The 13,450-nt window shown below is 42.4% G+C and overlaps 1 protein-coding gene across 2 annotated transcripts in view; it reads right to left on the reverse strand.

The window, feature by feature from the left end:
* dok6 (docking protein 6) overlaps nucleotides 1–13,450 on the reverse strand; it is a 56,918-nt gene that overhangs the window by 4,383 nt on the left and 39,085 nt on the right. Inside the window, exons 5-9 of one of the 2 annotated variants that reach the window (XM_085172201.1) lie at nucleotides 11,798–11,917; nucleotides 9,992–10,181; nucleotides 9,475–9,613; nucleotides 8,304–8,409; nucleotides 1,250–1,282 (exon numbers count right to left, since the gene is read on the reverse strand). In XM_085172201.1, the coding sequence (XP_085028327.1) occupies nucleotides 1,250–1,282; nucleotides 8,304–8,409; nucleotides 9,475–9,613; nucleotides 9,992–10,181; nucleotides 11,798–11,917 (588 nt within the window). The remainder of the gene's footprint in view (nucleotides 1–1,249; nucleotides 1,283–8,303; nucleotides 8,410–9,474; nucleotides 9,614–9,991; nucleotides 10,182–11,797; nucleotides 11,918–13,450) is intronic. The other variant, XM_085172202.1, reaches the window with a different exon arrangement.

Here is a 13,450-nt window from a genome sequence, read left to right on the forward strand (position 1 = left end):
ATTAGCCGATCTGCTTCATTTATCTGGAACTCCACTGCAACACAATATTGTTTCTTAAACTATATAGTCATTGTGCAACTGTTGCTTAGCTACTGTCCATGGAAATATCTTTATGGAGATTAAAGAACGACGCTTCTCAATTTTGCTAAAACAATCTTTTAAAGCCCTTTGATGAAGGTGAAGGTCCTTTTCAGATATACAAAATCTATAAACCCTAAGCTGTATAATAGTAACAGATGTGACATAAAAGCAACCTTTCATCTCAGATAAACAACTTCATTCGGCCCTCTCATCCTCCTCGACTGCTGTCGTCTCTCTCTGTCCCCTGCCATCTCCCTCTCCACCTTAATTTAAATTAACTGGCCCAATTTGTTGTGCAGTTTGTATTGGTAAAATGCACTGAAAGTGAGTAATGGATACTTGTGGGTGGAGGGCTGTTCTTGTGCAACCGCGGGACCATTAATAATATATTAGAATGCGGTTTGGAGACGTGCACACGGAGGTAGGTTGGGGATAAAGTGGCTGGCAAGCTGCTGATCATGCACCAAACAAGGAGGAAGTGGCCAATGATCAATATTGCAGGAGGTGCGAAACCTAACACAACTCTGTAATCAACTCTAACCTACAGCATACACGGGGCCAGCTAACATAGCCAGCTGGGAGAAGTTGCTGCTGTCAATATTTTTCAGGCATTTCAGATTCACCTATGCAGGCTAATTGAAATTTGATTAACAAATTAAAATTTGATTGTTTTTTAATATTCCCAAGGGGCATGGATAAAGTCGTGATTCTTACAACTGTTATTGGTGCTGAAATGCTTCTTAGCAGATATGACTTTAAGCTGTGCAAACCATTTGTTATACAGAGAACACACACATACCAGAACCCACGCGCACAGCCAGCAGCACCAGATATCATGGCACTCAAAGGGAACTGGGATCAGACACGCTGCCACTTCACCACAACGCGGAATATAAAACATGACCCAGTCAACCTGGCAATCAATGTCAATTGTGAGCGTACATCAGTACCACAGAGACAGAAGTCTTGTTTTAAAAAATGGAGGCATGTAAAAAAGAAAAGATGCACAAGTTAAAGAAAGATGCGGAGAAGGGAAAACACAGAAAAGGCATTTTTCCTGTGCGAGTTCAAGGAACAGCTTGCAGGAGGAAGCACAGAGGGGCCTGTGTGGGTGTGAGGATGAGACCAACACAGCATCAGCCATAACAGGTGAGTCATACATACACACCTCTGTCTGCTAGTCTTTCCTTTCCACCACTCCCTGAAATGAAGGAAAAGAATGGCATAAGGCTCTAGCTTAAGGATTTAAATGTAACAGTGTCCGTGCTGTAGGAAAAGGGGGGAAAAACCCACTGCAAGTTTTAAAATAAGGGGGTGGAGGGGGGTGCACTTTGTCTTTCCTCAGCGTTGTACTTAATAGATTGCTGCAACGACTGGTGCGCAACCAGGCATATCCTTTTCACATCTTTGCCAAGACAATCCTTCTCCTCAACCAAGGCCAATTTAGACTGGGTGAGAAAAAAAAAAGGTGGGGGGCGGCAGGGAGCCCAGAGCAGACAGAGAGGGCAAAGTGGATCTCATCATCTCCTCAGTGGTAAACAGTGGTGTTTGTTGTGCGGTGCCAGACCCCTGACGAGAGCCATGCTTTCGTAAAGCAGACACTCTTACAAGATAAATAAATAAAATAATAATAATAAAAAGCACTGAGAGAGATGATGGTGTCAGCATCTCCTCTCTTCGTCTGTCCCTGTGAGAAGCAGACAGTGATTTGTCAGTGCCTTTTCATTACCAGGGAAGGTCATGTCATTCTATCTGGCCTGGGGTGGCAGCTGCTGGGCCGGAGCAGACAGTACAGGCAGGGGAGGGCCCTCTCACACACTGACAGAATAGCAGAGTCGGATACAGAGGCAGCTATTCACATGTGTGTATGTGGACACACGCATGCACCTTTCTCCACCTTCTTTCCTCAAAGTGCAACAACGCAGATGGCATCCTAGAAACAGCTGTAACCAGAGAAACCCGGGCTGAACATACCACAAACATGCACGGCTGCGTCTCCTGGGCAGTAAAAAGCCGCTGGGGTAACGACAGGCTGTAAGTGATAAAATATCAATCTGATCCAGCCTAGAGACTAGGTCGCTAACTTAAGCTTTGATTCATATAATGTGCGGTGACATCCACCAAGAAGAAAGAAACTAACTTTTACCTGCAATAAATTTTTCATGGGGTTCAGTTTTTGCATTTACTATACATCTACAATACTTCATGTTGCACATCGCAGATAAGGCGGGGTTATCGTCTTGTCCCTTTGATACTTGCTACCTCTCGGAAAAAAATCCCCTCGCATCACTAAACTACAGAGCACAATAAAATGCAGGCGTGAGAGAGAGACGGCGTGCATGCGAAACATGCGCACGCACACAAAAGTGGGTACACGAAAAAACACAAGCATCCCCGTCCCTTTCCTTCCCAGTATTAGGGTTGGTAATTGAACCATTTCCGACAGGCGTGGCGCCTCGCTTTTTTTCAACTCGAAAACTTTAAAGTGCACTTCTTCTGATTCAGCAAACTCAGAGGACACAGCAGTTTCGGCAAAAGAGTGAATAACATTAGAGTAAAGAGAGTAAACCAGCGGTATAAACCATAACCTGTCTCAGTATGACGTATCTTGTGAAGATGAAAACACCATCTAAGGTCATATTTAAAAAAGCTGAATGCTTTGATGGGGCTGGATTGATGGGATGAAAACGGATGAAAAGCTCTCTTTTCTTTTAAACAAGATGCATTTTACCATTATCTTTGTCAGTTACAGCAAACAAGGCTTTTGGGACGTGTTTTTGAGACAATTCCAGCTCAGTAAAAAGCAGATGTTAAATATTATTTGAATAAAAAAGTGACACTACTTTTACTGCCAAGTCCACACATTTACTGACACAAAGAAATAAACAAATAGGTGAATAAACCTCAGCGGGGGGGGGGGGGACTGTGTTCCTTAATTATTCCACCGGACCCGCAGGGTATTTGAAAGCAGCCCGAGCATGACTCAGCAAATTGACTGTGCTGATTGGATATTCATCATGCACAGAGTGATACAGCCAGGAAGCAGACACAGCCAGCTGTATCATGGTCCAAGAATCTGACTTCCTACCTATATTAGGATCCAAATTATTATTCTGGGAGCTAATAGCATAATTATTATAAAAAGAAAAAAAAAAAGAAAAACTCACAACCTGCAGCCATGTCTACTGAGGGTGTTTAAATCTGTCTGTGTACTGAAAGACAGACTGTTTTGAGCTTCTAAGATATTTTTAGGCACCAATTTCAACTTTGTCTGATTTTTAAAAATATTGTTAATTAACAGTGATAACTACATAATGAGTCAGCTGCAATCTGGGAACCCATTGGCTATTGTCTGATGACTCAGTCCCTTGGAACGAGTGCCAGCATTTCAGAGCTTCCGGTGTAGCCGGCAGATATCACGGCCAAGATATCTTGTCCATTGTTTATGAACGCAGATAATTCTTTAAAAAAAGCAAGAAACCCCCCAAAGGTTTCAAGATGTTATTATGGAAAATTGAACTGTTGCTTTGCTCTTCTGCATTCAGGGAAACAACAGGGTTGGTTCCTTGCATGCAATCAGAGCCCGATTACATGTTATTGGTCAATGCTAATCAGACCATATATATGGATCATAAATCGTGTTCCGTATTTTGCATATTCATATTCAAACCTTTGTTTATAAAGACGCAACCAAGCTAAGCTGTGTGTTTAGCTGTTGAATAGATGGTTGAAAACAGATTACTCAAAGTAGTGGATGCCATGTCCGCTGCAGTGGCTTCTTTTAGTAAGAATTTTGTTAACAAATCGAAGACAGTTTTGTTCTGATCCCCCCATGAATGGATTTGGTGGCTCTGTAATCCTGTTGTGGGGCATTTTTCCAGCATGGTTTCTTCCAGGGGTCTCAAATCTGGAGTTCTTGTGCCCATCTCCATTTCTCTGATACGACTATGGTAACGAAGAACAGAATTTCTAAAAACATTTTCCTTTAATTCATCATCACTTAAAATGGTTCTTTCAATGGGAAAGAAAATGTGGATTTTTCACACTGATTTTGTTTTTGGTTACTAAATCATGCGTCGCATTCTGGGTCTATCACTCAGTGCATAATTGTCTCAAATTTGCTGAACCTCAGTAATGCTGGACGTATACACATACATGTGTAGTACTGAGTCCATCTGCTTATGGATTCCAAGTTCAAAAGGTCATGGAGGAAAACAGATGATTTATCAGTGGACTGACCTGTTTGCTTTCACTGCTGCTGCTTATGCCTGAATTACACTTCTGCAGTGAATCTATATATAGAGCCTATGATGTAGTCTACACCAGTGTCCACTGGTATCACCGCTTTTATACCTGTCGTCGATAGCAACATGTGGTTACATTTCTAGCTAGGTTTATATTTGGTCAAAGCGTGGGGTTTAAAGAGGGCATGCCTACGGCACAGATCTAACACAGACATAAAAAAAGCTATTACCAGCACGCTTTATCAGTAACTAGAATTTAAACTAAACTGAAACCGGCCTTTTTATCATCACTCTATTCGACTGCTATATGTTACAAAAGTACAGGCTAGTTTTAATTTGATTCACTGGGACAAAGAGTGCAGTGACCGTTTTTTTTTTTTTTTTTTAAAGTGCTCAACATGTTAATAAATATTTTTTCCTGCACTTCAGTTTTTCCAGTTTTATTATTATTTTTTTTGGTAAAATGATTTCATAAATAACAAATGACAAATTAAAGTTCCAAATAATCATGAATATCCCACTGGATGTGGTAAAGATTTAAATTATTTATCCCTGAATTATGGTTTGCAGCTTCATTCAGATTTCAAAAGTCGCTCCAAAATGTGTCTTGAGAGTAAATATGTTCAAGAGAGAAGGGTCAGTGCAAACCATTATGAAGCTGCTAAGCTTGAACACATTTATACCCTGCTATGTAGAGAGTGGACAGTAGGTGTGATGAGCATAAAGATGTTATGGCTTCACAGTTATCAGATCTTAATCCAGCTGAACATTTATGGGCGATTCAGGAAAAATGATGTTCATTCCTCCAGCTGACTTCCAGAGACCCTCATGAGAATCAGTGGGTCACCTAACAAATTACTTATACACTGTATGTTGATTTTTCCTTTAATATGTTACCTGGCTGTAAGCAATCAATTGTTAAAACCAGTTGAACAAATTTGGAACATGTCAGTGAAAGGATGCTTTGACCTCCAGGGAGGTGCAGGCCTGCCAATAAGGAATCAATGCAATTAATGTGCGAGGCCGTCCTCATCTATGTCTTACAGCCATGTTAAGCGAATCGCCACCCTGCCCCGCCCGACATGCCAAACATCCCATGTCGCAGCAGGACTTAAACTCCCGTCACTCCCCAGAACAACCTTGTTGTCCTCTTCGCCTGACAAGACCTCAAACGTCCTCAAACACACTGATGCATTCAATTTATTCATGGAAAGGGTGGAGAGATAATAGCAAAGCAGAATGTGCACGAGCAGGAGAAGGTGGAGGGTTGTTCCAAACGTGGACCGACATGCAGAGAAAGTGTGGGAGGACCAGTGGATATGCCAAGGTGATGGATGAGAGAGAAGCTCCTCTGCTCACCAGAGTTTGGAGAGGAAGAGTTTAAAAGGAGACTTTACAGTGACTGAGCTTATAAATAATGACCCCAAGGTGGAAGCTTCTCCGTTTAGTGTATATGAGTAAAAACATGTTGATGTTTGGAATGGAAGACTTGCGTTTTGCTTTTAAGCTTATCGGCCACAATTAAATGATAATGAAAAAAAGAGAAAGCCTCAGCCTTAGCTTTTCAAAAGAAAATTATGACGTCAGAGCGACTTTCATCTTAGCCTGGCTTTCTGTTTAGCTCTATCAGTGAAAGCCAAAAGGCCCATAATCCTCAGATAAGTCTACTAATCAACTAATACCACGGACAGAGCATAATCGCATCAGCTCACTAATCACCTTTCTGCCTCTGGTCTACATCTAGACATTAAACACACACACACACACACACACACACACACACACTCTCTTACTCCTTCTGAAGTATACGTGTACATTAAGTGCACACAGAGGACAAACAGGGCTGAGCTTGGACGCATACAGACCACCTGCTGCATTATTAATGCACTCGGTTCGCGACGCTCTCGCTTACTTGCACACGTGCGCAAACACGAATGTGCTTTCTTTCACAAATCATTCTTGTCTTTTATAATGTAATTTAGATATGCTTGTGCGTCTCTGCTTTTGGTTATCAAAGAAAAAGACATCCTCAGAGAGCTCAGAACATCAGTCAAATTCTTAGGAAGGTGTGAAAGGGGATGGAAATCAAGAACAGGTTCCAAATAGTCAAATCCATCGGAAACCTCCAAGCTCGCCGATTCCTTTTTAATCAATGCCAGCGTGTTTTTCTGACAGCTGCGCATCCCAAAACAGTCACGTCAAACTCGTGGCAATGGAGTGAGTCACAAAGCCTTTTTTTTCCTGCTGTGTTTCTAGACTGAGATAACACAACAGTTGGGTTGACACTGAAAACCTGCGTAGGCCTTTTTTTTTTTTCTTTTCCAAGCACAGAATATTGAACAGGAATCAACTGAGAATGGGTGAATAATCAGATCTATATGTGGAATCAATAGAGTGTTCTCAATATTCAGGTGTGAGCCGCTCTCCTGGGCGTATGTGCACTGGGTTACATTTTAGCCTGTAGTAGATTTGCTTTAATGTTTGTACTGCATCGCCCAGCTTCTTCTTCTCCTGAGCCTCAGCTGGTCAGCCAGCCTGACATTATCCTGGAGGATACCTTCACAAACTCGAGAATTCATTTTCCGCACAATGACGGCGAGCCGTCCAATCCCCGAGGCGACAAAGAAGATCCGAATCGCGATGCCCCCCTTTCGCTTCAGTTCACCTTTTGATGTTTTCATGTTGGCATGCAGGGCCTTTTCATGCTATACATAGTGCAACGTGTTCTTCCCAAACAATTTAACCTTAGTTTAATTAGCACACAAAAGATTTTTCAGGTGCAGTACAGCATGAAGGAGCTTTGTGGCAACTTAAGGTGTGCAGTGATGTTCTTTTTTAAGCAACTTGCTCTGTTGCGTTCTGCCAAGGACACCGGGCTCCGTGCAGTCTTTCCGCTTGATTTGCATACAGCAGATTCACAAAGTGGAACAGAGATGTTAACCTAAAGCCTTTTTTGGGCTTCTTTTTTTAAGTCTCTGAGCTTTTGAATCTATTTAGGCATCCACTTCTAGAGAGAAGCTAAAGAGCTAAATTATATCCATTTGTACTGACTTTGTTTGAGTGGAAGAAAGAAGATAACTTTGTAACATTCCCCAGCTTCATAAAAATGTTGCTATTTAAGATCAAAAGTCTCTAATATCCCTGATTCACACCATATATCATGTTTCATTGATTTCACTCCTGAATCCAATTAGCTTTAGCTGATGCCATTATCCTAAGGGTGCACATTCTTTTTACAACCTAGTCTCATTTATGTATTAGATACGGACAAGAAAAATAGCGCGCAGGCAATTCGTGATTATGTGATAAAAAATAATTTGTGTCATTAAGAAAACAGGAAGAGTCTCAGCTCAGACTCAGGAGACAGAAACTCCTAGCTCTACTTGTAAGTTGTTGTTTAAGGCTTACAAAACGACACACTTTGAGATGAATATGGTTGTGAATTTCCTCTAGATATAAAAAAATAAATACATTTATTCACAGCTTAGATTATGATCTGACTACCTTAAGACAAATTTGAACCTAAATCTGGATATTTTCCATTATTGTTGGCTAATTTTTCTGTATGATTAAACTCAACAGGAGCCTAACATTTTACCAAAGATCTTAATAGCAAAGCGGAGAGAGCTCACCTGCTTGTGTTGAGTTTGTGACTATAAATGTCGGTGCTTACACAGAGTGGAACTCATCTGCTTTCATTTTCTTGAACTCAAGCTTATCAGATGTGCATCAGATAAGGCTGAGTTTGCATGCCAGACATGAGATATGAGATAAATACAACTACCAGCCAATGCACGAGACACAAACAGTAATTTCTTTAAAAGTACATATTTGTAAAAGTAGATAGTGCTGAAATACACAGAGGTAAAAGCTAAAGCCATAACTGTTGTGTAATCCTCATTAGCAGTTTTTCAGTCTTGCCGGCGAGCCAAAAAACCCAACCCGTGCATATGACAATTAGTGACTTCTTGTTTGTACCTTGGTAGCTGTACAGATCCCCCACGCTGGTCTGACGCGTGATGTGCTGCCAGTAGGCGCTGCGTGGCAGGGAGATGGACTTAGTTAGCGTCTCTCTGGAGTGGCTCTGGAACAGACAGAGAACGCATACGGTGTCTCTCACTTTTCTGTCACTCTCAGTCAGTCGCTCACAACAGGTGAAATTGTTCTGCATAGTCAGTAAACAAACAGCGTGGGTAATACAGCATATTAGAGACTGAATGGCATGTTTCCGCTATGAATGGCTGCGTGATGGGTGAGATCAACACTCGTTCGGGGTCCCTGTGTTGTTTTGCCAGGGAATGATGCGTTTTATATTTTTGCGTTCAACGTGAAACCAAAGACTCCCGTCTAGAAAAAGCAGCTTGAAATACATTAAGTGTTGAAAGAAATATGGATTTACCCAGCAGTAAACATGCCATTTCCCCCATTCTGCTACATGAGCGGTCAGTTTTCTGTTGCTGAGCGTACATTTTATAGAGCTAAGGGTAGCTGCATTTGGAAAAGTTCCCAAATGGTGGGGTCCAGGAGCATGACCATATGGTCAAGGCTCATCAAACACTAGGCAGGCCTACATAAATAAAGAATACAGACGATAGCGGGGAGGATGGGAGGAAGGAAGAAATGCACGGGATGATGTTGTGGTGGAAGGAGGAAACCGAGGCCAAGACGGCGGGGTGTCAGAGGGCTCCTGGTCCAAAACGGCAATACAGTACCTAGAGAGAAATGTGTGTTGTGTGTATGAAAATCATGACCTATTGCCTGCTTTCTAAAACGAATTCTGCAAAAAGCCTCAATGAAATGCTCCTCAGATCAGCCTCAAACAGGCAGGGAAAGAGCTGCAGAAATACCAGAGGAAGAAAGGTGTTTTATTAAATTACAGTAATATGTGTCCAAGTGTGTGCACAGATGGAATCTTTGTGTTTCTTCTGGCATCAATTTCAGCAGGATGCTTTAACTACAGAAAGTGAAGCTCACTATGTTAGTGATACATAATTATTTCGACAACAACTTCATGTTGATACCAGCATTGATTATTAGCCGCTTGTTATGCTGGCAGTACAAGAAGGCAGTTGTCAGGCTTATCAAGTATGGCTGGTGGATATAAGATAAACAACGGAAGAGAGAGAGAAAAAAAAAAGCACAAATGTACCTGGGAGCTCTTCTCCATCTCCTCCATCATCCTCTCATGCTGCTGGGCAATGGCCAGCGTGGCCGAGTGGACCCGCTGGTAGATCATCTCCCCCTCCCGCGTCTGGAACGTGAACAAACCCTCTCCTGTGTCACACATCCTGCGCCAGGAACACACACACAGAGACCCACTTTGATCGCGCTCACTCTCAGATTGCTGATCTACAAATATGCATGGCTGACTGTTCAGTTACAGACACTATAATAGCCCGCTGGAGTCAAACACATAAACACATGCGTGAGTAGATACAGTACACAAACACAGAGACACATTCACAGAGGCACCTGTCACATCGTCGCCTGAAGGGCTCTGCAGCAAATGCTGATATCCTGGGATGTTTCGGCTATCCGAAGTTGCTTTGTGGAAGTTTTTATAACCTTTCCAAAACTAAGTTTTTCACTCCCACTGCTAACATTTCAATCACACGTAAGACAACAGCAGGCATGAAATATTTGCATGCACGTACGCACACACGCACCTTCCGGACTCGAAAGTGAACCAGGTGGAGTCTCTGCCGTATCTGCGCAAGGAGCTGAGGGGCCACATGACGAGTTTGAGGCGAGCGTTGTGAATGTCCCACAGATAGATGTTTTCATGAGTGATCTGCATGGTGCACTCCCCGTAGATGTCCAGGTTGGGGGTGGGCATTAGGTACACGTTGAAGCGTTCTGAAACAATTCACAGCAGACGTACTTGAAGGTGGGATCCCACAGCGAAGAGTGCGTTTAACTGAGCGTAGATGTGGGTTGTGTCATTCACAACAGCAAATGGTGCTTTAGAGGGTGGATAAAATATAAGCCACATGAGGTGACTAGTCGGGGGCTACGGTTTTGTTTAAATTTTAAAAAGGTTATGAATTATTATTATTGAAATATTGCAAGGTTACTGAACACGGCTTCTATCGCAGAAGTAGAGAAAAACTACGATGCAGAAGGCATTTTAAGCAGTACTTTACTGACTTCAACCGCAGTGGGTCTAACCGGCCATCCAGTGAGCTGCACCGGAATCAGTGAGCCAAATCTGCCCATTCATATTAAAGCATTTCTCTGAGGCAGGGAGACAGAGAGAGTCAGAGAGACAGTGTGAGGGGGGGAAAAAGTCTTCCATGATCTGATTAGTTCTCACTAATTACACTTAATGATTCAAAATAAGCCATGAGTCTGCAGTGGATAGAGAATGGCAGTGTCATGGTGTGGCGTATTTTTAGGGACAGTGAAAATGAACTCTGATCTAATTATCAGCCCCTGCTGTTTGGGGAGGGCTACTAATTGAAATTGCAGGCTAAAGCCTTTTGTTTCATTCACTCAAAGAGGCAGCGGAGAGGTACGAGTTCAGTTAATCTCCATAACACTTTGCTGAAAGCTTTGTAGGAGCAACAAACAGCAGGATTTCTGCCACAGCTGAAGAGAGAGCGAGTGTTACAGTTCAACTGGCTCCCCACTCCCAACACAGTCAAAAACTTGCGTATTGATACCGTAAACGAATGAAGCCAAGTTCATGTTGAGGAGTACAATTTCACTCTGCAGCCGCAACGGGATGTAATGGGTCGAAATGACGGCAGGTTCTTTTCAATTCCTCGCCCCCTTTTTTCGACTTTAAACTGCTCGTTTTTGCCTGTTGCCTTTTCGATTTCCTCTGCGACTTTACAAATTACACAGGGAATGAGTTCCACTGTGATAGCAGAGCCCTGTTGTCTCCTCTCTTTTCCATTTTCATTTCCTGTAAGTGGAATATGTGGGGAGGCACATTTTTTTCACGTGGCTTTAGGAGCCATAATCTCATCCATCTCTGTGACAAGCTTCATTATGAGGGAAGCCAGTGATGCACAGCACTTCTCATTAGGCCTGGAACAGAGCCCCGGCCGCAGCCTGTGACTGACCTGTGCTCACACACACACACACACACACACACACACACACACACACACACACACACACACACACACACACACACACACACACACACACACACACATCCAAACATTCTTCTGAAGTCTTAAGTTGAGCCCTTGTGTGTGCTAATGTAAGTATGGGCTGTAACATGGGACATCGAATCAGGTATTGGCAAAAAAAAAAAGAAAAAAGAAAAAGGCCATTATTAGTCCGGCCTAATTGGACAGCGGCTGTTCTCCATTCACCTAACCCTCTGAGGTCTTAGTTGCTTTAACACATAAAGGCCTGGACTGCATCAGCTAACTGCTCGGTGGCAGGCTGAGTGAGAGAGATTGACCCTGAATGGCTGTCTGTGTTAGCCCCGTGTTAGCAGGGACTAATTGGGCACTCACCGTTCTGCTCCCGCTGCACCCCCGCTGCTAACAGGTCTGGCTCTCCCAGGCTGATGTCATTGAGACGGCTGCCCAGGCACTCCATGCACAGCAGCTTACACCATTCCTCTGCATCCAGCTCTGCACACAGCAGCACAGCATAAAGGAATGTCCACCATTAACCACACACATACACGACAACACATGCTGTACATGTTACACTACCATACGAAATATACCATCCATGAAATTTCAGGAGTAATGCGTTACATGCACAAGGCAACAGTACAGCAAACAGTGAAAGGACTGGGGGGATCAGTCTGATTGATTTGGTGCAGATTAAAAAAGGCAGTGGATTCTGTCCAGATGAAGACGGGGTTTCTCCTCCATTATCTGCCAATACTCAGCTCTAAGGCTATAAAATATAAGTAGCACAGCTAAAATAATATGGCCAGAGTAAATCTGAAACTAGTGATAATCTACTCAGGTAATCAATAAGCTATTTCCCAAATTGAAGAAGGAGTTTTGCTTGTTAGCTGGAAAGGAAATACATGAATTCCACATTTTTTTAAAAAGTTTTATACTCTCTTTCCCTCTTTTTTTCCCGTTTCCACCACGATAAGCAATCAAGCATATTACCTGGCTATAGAGTCATATTTAGTGTAGAAAGGCAGTGGTATCATTTTACAATCATTTTGCATTTTCCAAAATAAGGTTGTCAAAATTAGCATGAATGTGTAACACATCAGATGGCTTTTACTTTGAAAAGGCCAATGGACCACCCTGCAGTGCCTCTGATTGGGTTGTGTTTAGCAGGTTAAGTGGATGCATGACTCACAAGGAACAATAATTGGCTGGAGGAGTGAATCAGAGACGCAGCAGGTCCAGAGCCACAGAGTAAATGACTTTTTCCCTCGTGGTATTTTAATTTCCACTAAAGGAATAATTGCTGCTTTTTATTGTATTTCATTGTTTTATACATGCAACATTCATCTTCCATATTCCTACATACACAGTTACTCCTTCCCCCACAGAGGGACAAATTAAAGTCCTTTAAAGTGCAAAATGTTTGGATTTGATTGAAATTCAACTCCAGGATCTCGTCTCTTTTTACAAGTGTGCACATGAGCACCTTAGTAACGTGACATTATTATTTTTTCCAAACCCTTGTTACGTCCCTCTGTTAACGAGAAAATAAGAATGTATCCAAAATGCTGAAGTTAAGATTTGAGGGCTCTTTTTTTACCATTTCTTTTTTATTTCATCCCCACAGAAAGCAAAGTGAAGGTACCGCTTTAAGTGCCGCTGAGGTTTTACACAGAATCATCTGATCCAATAACTCCCTGAAATGCTGTAATGAGGTGAGCTAACTAGCTGTATTCATATTTAATGTATAGGTGGTATTAATAGTCTCCAAAGGTGCCTTAGCAGGACATCTTTGGGGGCACACGGGGTTACGAGCCTTGTGTTGGGGCTTTAACTTCCAAATTTATGTTTAGTAACATTGTTGGATAATTTTGAGAAATTTGGACAATTAGGACAATTATTGTTTCCTTCCAAAACAACAATCTTGGATTAAGGAAATGAGCTGCGTGGAAGAAGTTGCGCCTGCTACGGATGAAAGCCGGAAATGAAGCAGAACATTTATTGTGAGACAGATTTTTTAATTTAAGG

The sequence above is a fragment of the Neolamprologus multifasciatus genome, chromosome 9, assembly GCF_963576455.1.
Source record: "Neolamprologus multifasciatus chromosome 9, fNeoMul1.2, whole genome shotgun sequence".
Taxonomy (NCBI): domain Eukaryota; kingdom Metazoa; phylum Chordata; class Actinopteri; order Cichliformes; family Cichlidae; genus Neolamprologus; species Neolamprologus multifasciatus.